Source organism: Populus trichocarpa, chromosome 10 (assembly GCF_000002775.5).
Source record: "Populus trichocarpa isolate Nisqually-1 chromosome 10, P.trichocarpa_v4.1, whole genome shotgun sequence".
NCBI classification, from domain to species: Eukaryota; Viridiplantae; Streptophyta; class Magnoliopsida; order Malpighiales; family Salicaceae; genus Populus; species Populus trichocarpa.
The window spans coordinates 18,423,262-18,437,703 of record NC_037294.2 but is presented as its reverse complement, the minus strand read 5'-3'; the positions used below and the strand labels follow the sequence as shown (position 1 = coordinate 18,437,703).

Below are 14,442 nucleotides of genomic sequence, written 5' to 3'. Positions count from 1 at the left end.
TCCATCATTAATGTTCAGTTATTATCCTATTGCAATTAAATCATATAAAAATAACAATTTCTATAAGGCCAAGCCATTGCGTTTACAAAATAATTGCAATTAAGCTATGTATATTATGAGCATAATAATTAAATAATCCTTAACATGATCATCAAAATAACTTGAGATGTTATGGCTACTTCTAAGTTAATTAACATCACAATCAAATAATAACATGCTTTATCATCAACTAAAAACTTTAAGTTGATATACTTTAATTTTAATAATTATGTAAATTGTATCATGATTGTTCTTTAGTAATTTTCTACAAATAAATAAATAAATATTAACAGAACCCAAAATGTTTATTTACCCTTCATGGAGGATCGAAATATCCAAATATTAAAATAATTTGTGCGTGCTTATGCTAACTCCATTATATTTGAATAACAGTGTGACACCATCAACTTACCTACCAGACATTCCATATCAATTGATATGCATCCTGGGAATGTGGTTTGGTCATAGACTAATTTTCCCTAACTAAATGTCTGTCACGAGGTAAAAACATCTACAGGGACAATTATGGGCTTCAAATTTCATATTTCCCAGCAACCCTTTTCAATACTGTATTTCTGGCCCCCAATCTACCCTTCTGTCTATAATTAATAATCACAGGATATTCATGTGGGGGAGCACTGTTGGATTAAATTAATAAATCCTGTTGTCTATAATAATCCAGGATTTTGATTTGTTAATGTACGTCATGCAAATCAGCAATAGACTTTGCAGTACCATGATCATGGATATAAAATCAATTTAACTTTAATCAATTTAATAAGAAAGAGGCTGTAATACCGCATGTAAAATATTTTCAATATACAAAATATATGAACACGGCAGAAAATTAATTATACAAGCTTTTTAAATGTGTTTTTATTTTAAATCTAATTATAACAAAAAATCTATGTATGCATTTAATTAAATACATCAAGAGCTATATGTGCTAATAAATATAATAAACAAATTCTTTTAACATGTTTTTTGATATTAAGTAAAAGAATTAATGTGTATGTTTTATTAACATGTTTTTTGATATTAATTAAAAAATATAACTATGAATAAAGATGATGATAATTACATATCATAAAATATAATAAATATTATATATGTTAATAAAAATATGTAAAATTTCAAGTTAATTTTTAATATAATAAAAAAATAAAATGTTATAATTGCTACAGTGAAATACTTTTGTTTTAGTACTTGTATAATAATTTTTTAAAAAAACCGAAAAATTACAATGTTTTCACTCTATAGTACCGTTATAGTAAAAATAATGGGTAAAATTTACAATTATACACAAGAAAATATTATTTCCTTTTTAGAATATGTATAATGTACCACCATACGTACTTCACCACGGCAAATTAGAGAAGGTGAAAGGAAAAGGTACTATACAAAGGAAAAAATGTCTGCAGGTGACGTGCATCTGACTTGGAATGGTGTACTTCGATAATGGTGCCCTACGACCACCGGTTTAGATTCTGATTTTTTTTAGATTTCGTGGTTGAGGTTGTGATTGAGTACAATTTAATTATAAATATTAATTTATTTTTTTTATTCTTTTAATAGTTTCACGTACAAAACTCAACTTCCATCTTTAAAATCTCAACCTCTCTTCCAAACAAAATTTAATCAGCTCATAATGGTCCAGAACATGAAAGCGGATGAGAGGTAGCTTTAGCTTTTCTCAGTGGGACTCACATAAAAACATGTTTTTTTAGCTTTTAAAAATGTGTTCGGTGCTTAAAAAGTATTATATATTAAAAAAAAAAAAAACTACCATCAACACACATCAAAAATGAATTTGAGTAATTTTTGGACTTGAAACCACCTGCCACGTGGGAAACTGACCCCTCCCTTCTTTTTTCAATCACCGGTGGGATGTGCGTCATCTCAGTGGCAAATTACAGCGCACAAATCTTGGCAGGCAATTAGATGGCATTCATAAAAGAGAAATATTTCCCTGTGCCTTTCTTTGCAGGAGTCGAATCCTCTATGATATGTATAACAAATCCATTGATTGACAAAGTTAAGGCCTGAAGTTTATATATTATAAGTTGATCGTTAGTGATTATTTTTTAAATTATTTTTTATTAAAAATATATTAAAATAATATTTTTTTTATTTTTTAAAAATTATTTTTAACATTACCAAAACAATTCAAAAATATAAAAAATTATTTTTAATAAAAAAATTATTTTTTTATGAACGCGATTTGGAATACAATTCCAAACGGGCACGTATGTTTAATAAGCATGGACATCATATTTCATCCCAGTAACTTTAAGATTTCACAATTTCACTTTTTCTCAGTATAACATTTAATAACCTTAATTCAAAATTTAAAATCATTCCATAAACTTTGTTACTTTTACTTAAACTTATAGAATCAGGTTTATAATATCGTAATCGATAATGAACTTCAAATGCTAATTAGTCAAAGCTTAATTTCTACTCTTCCTCTTTTTCCTTTTAATGTCACGAGCTCCCTCTCTCTACTCATTTTTCCTTGCTTAATTTTTTTTTAATTCTTGAGTTAGATGTATTTAATATTCACTACCTCATTTATTTTATTTTAAATCTTAGTTTCTATCAAGGATTTTAGAAAGGATGAAAAAAAAAATCTAATTTTTTTCAGCACCGGTTAATATATGCTATTAACTGGAATGATGTTTTTTTTTTTTAATCTTTTATATCTATTAGCAAGGTCATCAGGTCTCGAAGAATAGTTCAGTTAAAGGATGATTTTCTTACCAATGGATTCTCTAATCTTTATTTGTTTACTCTTCTGTTCTCATAAATTCACATGTAAACATTAGACAAGCAAGAAAAATATGTTTATTTCATAATTATACAAACATATAAAAAAAACATGATAATCATGTAATTAGTAGAAAATATTAATACTCATAATTCTTGAATCTTTATAATTCTGAAATATTTATTATTTATGATGAATATTTAAAATTCATAAATTGTTTATAGGTTATAAATCATGGATATCCATAATTCAAGAAAGAATCTATAAATATTTATGATTCATGAATATTGATAATTGATGAAATAATTCTATAATTGATGTGTTAGTTAATCTATTATTATTGATAATAACACCTATTCTCGTCAAATAATAATAATAATAATAATAATAATAATTGATGTGTTAGACGTAATTAGACGGTGGGGACCGGGGAGGTGACCCATGCTTACCCTTTAATCCCATCTACATGTCTGTAAGTTCCGTTTAGCTATGCTATGGTTATATAGCACGTGCAAAAATAAAACGTCTAGATATCAAACCACCAGCCTGCACAGTCACAAAGTTCACACCTCACATCTCACAAGCCACCTTTATGTCCCCGAAAAGAACATCCTACTTTATTCAACAATAAAAAAATATTTATCTATTTTCCCAAAACGCCCTCTTCAGTATAAAATCATCAATTTTCTTCCACATATATTTTTTTAAAAAAAACACAAAGCTTATATATTTCTTATAAATAAGGGAACATGCTACACCAACCCACGTTTATACAAAGTTTTTATCCATACATCCCAAGTCAAATTATAAATAGCTCAACCTTTTCATTAATGTTTTTAAAATAAATAAAATAGCTAAAATAAACTAGGAAAAAATAAACTATAGTTGCTTTTTAATTCTCAAAATAGCCTAAAAAATATGCTAAAACAGGGTGTTGTGATGTAAAAAATGACCGAAGCCAATAGTACAAGCTTTAAAGTGTTAAATAAGCTTTTCATTAGCATCTTATAGGTCCCACATCGTTTCATTAATTAAAAATTATGGATGTTTGAAGGTCTAATTGATATATTAAGATAATGTTTAGAAATATGGTTATGATTTATTTTTTAAAATATTTTTTATTTGATATATTAAGATAGTATTTAGAATTGTGGTTTTGATTTATTTTTTAAAATATTGTTTATTTAAAAATATATGAAAATAATATTTTTATTATTTTTAAAACTATTTTTTATATTAACACATTAAAACGATCAACAAATATTTAAAAAAAATTTAAGCAAAAAAAATATTAAAAATACACAAAACATGATTTTAACTACAAAAACAAATAGCCCCTACCACACTTTTTAATATCCCATGCAATATAAATAAGTTAAAATAACTTTAACCACTTTATCTCTATTTTGATCCCTTGATGTGGAGGGAGTAGTGAGAAAATCATTGAAAAAAAAAAAAAAAAAAAAAAAAAATATTTAGTGAATTATATTTCAACCACGAAAAAGATCAATTTTAGTATCAATGAATTCATCTTAAAGTATAAGCTTTCATGAAGATAGTTTAAAACTTTTATCTTGTCAGAAAAAAAAAGTAAATCAAGACTTGAAAATATTTTTTTCTATTTTGATCTATTATATATATATCTTCTTGATTTATTTATGGTGTTTTAGGATTAAAAATAAATTTTTTGAATCTAAGAACCCAAAGCTAACTTTTTTACTACTAGAATTTGCTAGAATTTGAACATATGATAGCTTGTTATTTATTTTATAAAAAAAAATTAAACAAACAATGCATTAACCATCTATTTTTTTAAAAAAAAGTGTTAGGCGTGCCTAGGATTTTTTTGTTTGGGCTAGGCGCACATGTCAATTCTCCAAGCACCCAGTTTCTTTTTATATTATTTTTTATTCTTTAAATTTTAAATAAAATTTACTATAAATAAAATAAATAAAATAATTTTTTAAATATTATCCAATTTTGGTATATCTTTTTTTTATAATAGTATCAATAATTGCTTTGTGAATTATTATATATATAATAGGATCCATACCATCATGATTTGAGTCCATCAAAATTGTTTTACTAGGTATAGAATAAATATATTTATTTACATAGATACCTATAATTTAAATTGGATAAATAAGCAAGCTTTTGCGCAAGTAATTGGCTAGTTATCTCGAAATAGGAGGGTGGTTGTTTAAACTTTCAACTTTCCAAGTTGTAACCTTCAGTGGACTGCCTTCGGCTTCAATGGCGGTTATGAACATTAATGCGTGTGGTAGCAAGAAATTAAATTTTGCAGGAGCCTGACAAGGCTCTAGTCATTTTATCTTTAACAAAGGATTAACATCATGCATGACCTACAATCCTACGGAAAATCACCATTAGTCATGCATCGGAGTCGTTCACACTCACATACATTCGGGCGCTCTCTGCTGCTCTTGCTAGTTTGCTGGTTTTGATATATAGTTTGCTGCTTCTTTTAATAAAAACTTTACATAATTTATTTCAAAGAATTGTATTTGGTCAAATATCTCGGCGCTGCGTTGAGAGATCGAAAAAACAAACATGGTTGAATTTATGAACGCAGACGAGGGATTGGCATGTATAATTCTTGGAGATTCAAAAAGGATATTTATATGAGAAATCAATCGATTAGTAATTCAATGGTGCTCTTGCGGAAGAAGTGAAGTCTCATATCGAGTGTCGTTTTCGTTAAATCTAAACTGCAATTCTACAAATGTTCCATTTTTATTATAATTTAAGAGCCTTGCAGCGCCTCTGGGTAATAACCTGTCAATCAAGAATCCAGATAAGATTTCGAGGAACAAGTTTCTAGCACCCGTCGAGTTCGACAGTTACATATCATATATCCAGAAAAGCCATGTGCCATTACTTTCCCCCCTTTCACCCTGTCTGCTCTGGGTCTAATTGAACTCAGCACATATAGTGGCTGTCATAAATCATAATGTTTTGCACCTCATGTAGGGTTCCGGGACGGAGACAGCGACAGGGACAGGGGCAAGTAGTTGTGCGGCCGTGCCTAATTAACAAAGGTCAGGTCTCCAGCTCGTGTTCTCATTTACCCACTTGTTTTCAGTACTGTTATATCCGGTGACCGGACTAAAATGAACGGTCAGGAAGGTTTGGATGTGTTCCAAATCATGGTTTATGAAAATTTAATTTTTTTTTAAAGAATTTTTTTATGTTTTTAAATTATTTTAATGTTAAAAATAACTTTTCAAAAATAAAAACATATTATTTTAAAATATTTTAATATAAAAATATTCTAAAAAACCGTCACTATCATCATCCAAACATTATTGAAATAAAAGGCGAAATCACATTTTTCTTGTGAATACAGACACTACTTTTTTAGGAAGGAGGATTAGCCAAGTTGCTTTCGCAGGACAAATCAGCACAGAAATCAAGATCCATCAACCGTACTATTAGGTAGCATATATTTTCAATGTTTACTTTTTACTAGAAATGTTGTTTTGTATTTTTCATGTCCCCTTAACATCGAACTTCGAACTTGATCAAAGCTGAAATGGACATCGAACTTCGAACTTGATCAAAGCTGAAATGGACCATCTTCTTGCGTAGACAGACCTCATCCTGGCCTTATGGACTAACTCTTGGCCCAGTTTAGCAATATTCATCCCATCTCACCGCCAACAATAAGAATTAAGATATAGCATCCATATGGGAAACAAAAAATCAAAATAAATAAAATATAGCATAAGCAATATAGAGCTTAGCATCTACTTGGTCACGTAAAAAACTTATTTTCAATTAAACTTATTTTCTGCTTGAAAGAATCTAGTTAACGATCACTCCAAGGCAACAGATTGTGTTCGATACAAAATTGTGTAAAATTATTAGCAAGAATGGAAAACAGAGGAAATAATAACTGCGAACTACATGTCTATATACTTGCCTTTTCTCTTAAAAGTGAACTTTCACTTGTTCAAGGTTATATATATGTTCACAAGAAATTGGGTATATCTATGGATCCTTTGGGACAGATGCAACTAATTTTTCATGGCATATAAATAATCATGCCTCGTAAGTCCTAGTCACCCTTGACAGGAGGATTAAGTTTCTATTTTACTATTTTTTATTACGAAAAAAGGCTAGATCATGGTATTTTTTTTTATCATAAGAGAGACATAAATGCTGATTAAGCTATATTCTCACTGGCTATATTAATTTGCTATTGTTCTCATTTGAAGCAACCGCGCTAACCACGTTAAGATGTGGATTAATGGAGTGGACTGGCAAAGTGGATCAAGGAACTGTTTAGTTGCTTTTAACTGGAGATTGCAAAAACAGCGACAGAAACCAGGACATGTAGTCATTTCTTGCGCTAACAAGCCCAACACTGTTAGGATTGCATCACACAACGGCCCTAGTTGGCATATCCAAATATCTGTCCTTTTATCCAAGTTCTTCATGCTCCCCGAAGCAAGTCATCAATCCCTCGAGTGATCATTTATGTTTTCGATGACTAATTATCAGGCTTGTTGTTATAGCCGTGTTGTTTCGAAGGCAGACAAAATGGTGAAACGTGAATTCCCATTTCTACATCGTGAAAATTGAAATGCATCTACACTGAGAGCAGATTATTTTGAGGATTAAGATGAAATTGATTCTTTTGCTGTATCGTATATTGTCATATTGGTTGAGCTATAAGAAACTTTCTATTCAGCCGAATCCATGCCGGTGTGAACGATAGTTTATAAATTCCGCCTTCAAGGCTGAGCTCAGCTGTATCATGATGTTATTGTTAGCATGAGTTATTGATGGATGTACAAAAACAACACCTTGGAAGGCAGGTACGTTTGGATTGGGCAACCAACATTGACAGCATTGTTTGCGAGCTAAGACAAGAAAATCAAGATTATGAAATTAAAAGAGAGAGAGAGATGAGTGCTGGTAGTATTTAATTGGATTAACGAGAGAGGGACATAGGTATGGACGTAGTGGAAGGCTGAGTCAGGCATATCCTGTCACCCACCGAAGTTGAAGAGAAACGCGCAAGGAGTGGTGGACTGGACTGCCCTTCGCCAAAGTTGGAATCTTTCTTCAAGCGGTCATCCTTTGGTCCACTTCTCTTCTTCTTCTTCTTTTCCCAAACGCCATCATTCACTATCTTTCACATCCAATGTTTGCTTCAACGCACTCACCTCATCTCTACTTTTTCCCCGCCCTCCTTTCCTCTCCCTGCCGGCCTACCAAGGTGGAATGCAAATCACTTTCTAGTTTTACATTTACACGAGTAAACTTTGATTAAACAAGAAAATAAAAAAAAGTTAGAGGAGGATCTAGTGTTTCATTGTACTATAAGAAAAAATCACTATATAGATTCACACAATGACTTTTATCCTTGAAGTTCTTTTTATATTTGATCATCGATTTCTTTACTTTAATTTCATCATTTCATGTTATGATGATTGACGATTAAACTTGATGGTTTATTTTGTACAGTTTTCATGTTTTTTAAAAAACATCTCAATATTAAATCGATTTTTGATTTTACATAAAAATATTTCATTTGATTGACTAAGAAAAAAAATAATATAAGAGGAAAAAAACTGAAAGGAGGGTAAACTATCATCTATTTGTTTAAGAAGAAAAATATTTTTTTGGTAATTTGTTAATTTTTTTAGTCTAATCATCAATTTATTTTCAATTTTATCCTTTAATATTGAGTTAATTGGTGATTAAACTTGGTAACTTGTTTTATATTATTGTCTCTCGGGTTGTCGTAGTCTTTAAAAAACATCCTTTATAGGTTGGTTCTTGATTTTGCTATGATTTATTAAGTTTTGTTCTTTGTGAGAAATTAACTACAAGGGGAGCAAAACCTTATAATTATACAGTTTGGTACAAAAACTTTATTTTATTTATGTCTTGGTTTTTTTAAGTTAAAGGGGAGGCCTGTCAAGAAAATAATAAAAGAGAGAAAAAAAAGTTGGTTGTTTTGATTTAATTCACCAGAATGCTTAGATTTTTGTGATAAAATATTCCTCTTGATAAAATGAGTAATATTAAGGTGTTTTGAGTTTTTTTTAATTATTTGATGAGGTAGATCGGGTTGAAATAGGTTTTTTTTGTTTGATTTGTGTTCTTTGACCAATCCAAGATTTTTTTTTTAGTTGGGGAATTAGTTTCATGAGCTTATAAGAGTGTTTTTAATGTGTTTTGAGATAAAAATAGATTAAAAATTGAGTTTGAGAGTAAAAAAAAAAATGAAGCCTGAATTTTTTTGGCACATAAACAACGCATTATTTGCTTGTTTAAACAAAAATTAGTGAATAATGTGCGAGATTAAAAAAAAAAACAAAGGCTCAAGCGTGTATGCCTCGCCTAATAGGCCTAGCCACGCTATCCTTGTCTGGCAAGCCCACATGCCTAGGTTCCTCTTTAAAAATCTGAGCGTGTTAGGCCAATATACATATGCAATTGACCTATTTTCTTTCCTCTTACTAATTGATATTAACTTTATTAAAAATCAAATGATTTAAAATATAACATGTATAATTTATTTTAAATTATCAGATTAACTAGAAATGGTTTTTATATATTGTTTTATTTGATTTCATTTATTTTTTAACTAGAAATGGTTTTTATATATTGTTTTATTTGATTTCATTTATTTTTTACTTTGTTGAGCAATCATTCTTTTCCCACATCTATTGAATTTTGAGTTAATTATTATAATTTTTCTTGTTGCTAAAAATCACGTTAGCATTACATTGATATTTTTTTATATTAAAAAAAAATTAGCTTGACTCGTAGCTTCACGAGAGCCGATTATCTAGTTTGTGCATAAATTTTGTAATTATGTTGATTAGGTTCATTACAATTTATTGTTGAATTTAATATTACAATGGCTAATGAAAAGACCTACAAGTCTTATAAAATGACTGGGGAACTTTTGCTTGACTCTGTGATGAGAAAAATCTAGAATTGTTTCTTAGATAATATAAATAATTTCAAAAATTCTATCGAGTCGTTGTTTACTTTAGTTAAATCTCATTGATTGTTTCTTTGTAGTTTTAATATAAATAATTGTAGTATATGTATATACTCAAGGTCTCAGACATCATGATACATGGACTCTGAGGTTTTAAAATCAAAAAAGAAAAACGTTAATACAACAACTCCAGATAATCATAGATAAACTAACCGACAAGAACAGGCGAGTGATTATATTCTCAAGGATGTAAGAATTTGTCATCTTAAGGAAAATAGAGTTAATATGCTAAGATATCTTTTGAACGGGCAAATGAAATGGGATTCTGCTATAAATCTTGCTGTAACCGTGTTTTTAAAAAAATAATATTTTTTTATATTTAAAAAATTATTTTTAATATCAACATATCAAAATGATCTAAAAACACTAAAATATTTTAATTTAAAATAAAAAATAAAAAAATTTAATTTTTTTTAAAAAATACTTTTTAAATACAAAAACAAACTAGTGTTTAATATACCATTGTTGTATTTTCACTAGCATCTTTTGTTAAAAAAAGAAGAAGCTAGTGCAATAGTAGTTTGGATAGATGAAGATTCCATATTGCTGGTTTGTTTGCTTCATTGAGGAGGTCATTTTCTTGTTTATAGAAGATGAGAATTGTTTTTTTCGAAGGAAAAAACAATATGCTTGCTGGAGCTTTTATGTCTGGCCCTTTCATCTCTCTTTTTTTTTCTTAATAAAAATCTGGTTAATGCATGCCAATTTCCCCATCAAATCACTTGTCCTTAATGAAATTTTAACTCGAAAACAAACAAAAAAAATCAATTGATTTTGAAAGAAATACAGGGAATATATCATTTCAGGGAGTATTTGTTTTTTCATTACAATTTTTTTATAAAGTGTTTTTTTATTTTAAAAACATTAAATTCATGATTTCTTAGATTTTTTTTATGATTTTAATACTTCAATATTAAAAACTAATTTTTTTTAATTTTAATATAATTAAAAGTACAATTGATTTTCATATATTTTTAATTAAAAAATGCAAATAATGAGGTTTTGTTTTTCTTTGACGCTGCATTGACCAAACAGAATCACACTGTCCCTCCCCTGCGTGAGATAAGAATTGGAATACACACGCACAAGTGACGGGGTGCCCGTCGAGTCGGTAAGAGAAATGTGGGGTCCATGTCAAGTCGAAAAATTAATTTGCCATTCATTTCCATTTCATTTATTAATTTCAAAAGAAGAACAGCAGAGTTAAGCAACTGTTAGCCTTAACCCACCCTGGTACAGAAAGAAAAGTAGCTCTGCCTTTGAAGATTTGACTTTGACCAAAAAACCCAGAGAGAGAGAACTTACTTTCCTCTCTCCTTCCTCCTGAAGAAAATTCTCACATATATGCTATATAGAACCCACGACCGGGTCTTGTTTAAACAGCTCACCACTCCCTTCCTCCTCATCATTTGAGCTAAACAAAGGCTCTTCTCTTTCCCTGCACTTTTCTACAAACACTTGAAACTTAACTAAAGACTTCAATTCATTAGCTGTTTCTTGCTCTTTCCATCACAAGTACTGCTCATAGGTATGTCCTTGTTTATCTTACAGACAATGAAACTAGCATACTTGCTAATTTAATTTTCCATGAATTGTAGTTGTTGGTTAAAGTCTGAAACTTTTTTTCTGGGGCTGCTTAATCTGATTTCTTCTTCTTTTTAAGTGTTCTTGTTTTGTTGGAAATAGTAGCGATCTTAGAATAATGAGTCTCTTTTTGTTCTTTTATGGGTTTAATTCTGTTTGTGATTTTCTCTTGGCTTGTTTGGAGAGGAAATTTGTGGAAAAAAGCATTAGAAGTCGAGGAGAAAAGTTTGAAATGATTTAATTCTTGTCTTCTTTGTCATCATTAAATAGTTTTGCTACTAGCAAATAGTTTTCCAAGATTTGATATAGGTTTTTTGACCTTGTTATTTCTTGATTTCATTAATGAACTGTATAGAATTCTTGATTATGGTATATTAAGTATGCTTGTTATAACGATGCAGGACTTGGGTATGTGCACAGGCTCAAAGAGTGATTTACCCCCCTTAAATCCGATCATGGAAGACAAATCTTACAGTCAAAAGGGAAGTCTCTTGTATAAATGCTCAGTTTTGCTCGAATTGTCTGCCTCTGATGATCTTGCTGGCTTCAAAATTGAGGTTGAACAGAAGGGTTTGGATATTGATGAGGCAAGCTATTGGTATGGCAGAAGAATTGGGTTGAAAAAGATGGGCTTCGAAGAGAGGACACCCCTCATGATTGCTGCCTTGTTTGGAAGCGCCCATGTTTTGAAGTATATCATTGAAACCGGCAAAGTCAATGTCAATAGGGTGTGTGGCTCGGATAGGGTCACTGCCCTTCACTGCGCTGTTGCCGGTGGTGCCGATTCGTCAGTTGGGGTTGTGAAGCTCTTGCTTGATGCATCTGCTGATCCTAACAGCGTTGATGGTAACGGAAATAAACCTGGTGATCTCTTTGCCCCTTCATCCAAGTGGCTGTGCAATTCAAGGAAGAAAATGATTGAGTTGTTGCTAAAAGGCGAAAGTTTAAGTGAAGATGAAGAAGAGAAACTGATCATAACGCCTCAGTTGGCAAGAGAGGGAATTGAAAAGAAAGAATATCCTCTTGATGTGACACTGCCAGATATAAACAATGGAATATATGGTACTGACGAGTTTAGAATGTACTCTTTCAAGGTCAAGCCTTGCTCCAGGGCATACTCTCATGATTGGACCGAGTGCCCATTTGTCCATCCAGGAGAGAATGCAAGGAGGAGAGACCCAAAGAAGTACCCTTACAGTTGTGTCCCTTGCCCTGAATTTCGCAAGGGAACATGCCAGAAAGGTGATTATTGTGAATATGCACACGGTGTTTTCGAGTCATGGCTGCATCCTGCCCAATATCGTACCCGGCTTTGCAAGGACGAAACTGGTTGCGCACGAAAAGTTTGTTTCTTTGCACACAAGCCCGAGGAATTGCGTCCTGTGTATGCTGCTACAGGTTCAGCAATGCCTTCACCGAGGTCAACTTCTAGTGCAGTGGACATGGCAACTCTGAGTCCGTTGGCCCTCGGATCATCATCCCTGTCGTTGCCTGGTACATCAACACCACCAATGTCCCCCTTGGCCGCAGCCTCCTCATCTCCCAAGAGTGGAGGCTTGTGGCAGAACAAAGTTAGCCTTACCCCACCTGCGCTGCAGCTCCCAGGAAGTAGGCTAAAGACAGCTTTCTGTGCTAGAGATTTGGATTTGGAGATGGAATTGCTTGGGCTGGAAAGTTACTCTAGCCACCTCCAGCAACAGCAACAGCAACTAAGGGATGAGATGTCTGGTCTCTCCTCGCCCTCTCACTGGAGCAGTAGGATGGCAGATCTGAAACCTACCACCCTTGACGATGTTTTTGGATCTCTTGATCCTTCTTTAATGTCTCCAATGCAGGGAGTCTCATTAAAAGCAAGCACACAAACCCAGTTACAATCTCCAAATGGGCTTCAGATCCGCCAGAACATGAACCAACTACGTTCAAGCTACCCAGCTGCCAATCTCTCATCTTCTCCAGCTAGGAACCCCACTTCATATGGGTTCGATACATCCGCTGCAGTAGCGGCTGCTGTAATGAATTCAAGGTCCTCTGCCTTTGCAAAACGGAGCCAGAGTTTCATTGACCGCGGAGCAGTACCCAACCGATTTGGCCTCACTGCAGCTGCAAACTCTGCATCAATGATGTCCTCTAATCTTTCCGATTGGAACTCCCCTAATGGGAAATTGGACTGGGGCATTCAAGGAGATGAGCTGAACAAGCTCAAGAAGTCCGCTTCCTTTGGATTTCGAAGCAACAATAATCCTGCAACAACAGCTGCCAGCTTGACAGCTTCACATGTTGATGAGCCTGATGTTTCTTGGGTTAATTCATTGGTTAAAGATGTCCCCCCTGCTGGAAGCACATTTTTTGGTGCTGAGAAGCAATATAGTCGTCGTGAAGGAGTTCCCGAATCGCTGCCACCATGGATGGAGCAGATGTACAGAGAACAGGAGCAGATGGTGGCATAAACGGCTATGCTATTTAGCTTATTATCCTGACAAATAAGTGTGTATTTAAATTTAGGAGAAGCAAAGTTGATGCTAAAGCAAACTGCAGATCAAAAGCAAAAGTGGAGCAGCAAGTATGCTCATCATTGATAGACCAAGTGAGAATTAGGATAAAAATTAGGTGGAACAAGGAGAATTTTTTAATTATTTTATATCCTTATTTTTTTTCCCTCCCCTCTGGGAGAATGTACTTTATATTTCGGTGGTGGAAGAAGAGAGTAATTATTTTTCAAATACTGCAATCCCATTAGGAAAATCGGGTGCCATTTTCCTTGATGACTTCAGTGTAAACCTTAATAATAATAAAGATCTTGATTGTTCTCATGTATTCTTCTGGTTTATTGATATGCTTCATTGTAAACGTTACTTTGTTTCTTTCTTTGTTTTTTTTTTTTTCTTTCTTTGACAGGAATGGCATCTGTGTTTAGAACTTAGCCACACAGCTGCTTGCTCATGGTACAGTCTTGCGAGCAACTTGAGTGTTGCAGTGTACACTAGCTACGCCTTCCTTTTAATCTTCC

General features: G+C 32.2%; 1 protein-coding gene across 1 annotated transcript; it reads left to right on the top strand.

The window, feature by feature from the left end:
* The first annotated feature begins 11,071 nt into the window (after nucleotides 1–11,071).
* On the top strand, nucleotides 11,072–14,249 carry LOC7490324 (zinc finger CCCH domain-containing protein 29). Its single transcript, XM_024610285.2, has 2 exons — nucleotides 11,072–11,379; nucleotides 11,837–14,249. Exon 2 carries the CDS (start codon nucleotides 11,846–11,848, stop codon nucleotides 13,880–13,882), a length of 2,037 nt encoding a protein of 678 aa, XP_024466053.2. The 5' UTR covers nucleotides 11,072–11,379; nucleotides 11,837–11,845; the 3' UTR covers nucleotides 13,883–14,249.
* Nucleotides 14,250–14,442: the final 193 nt, after the last annotated feature.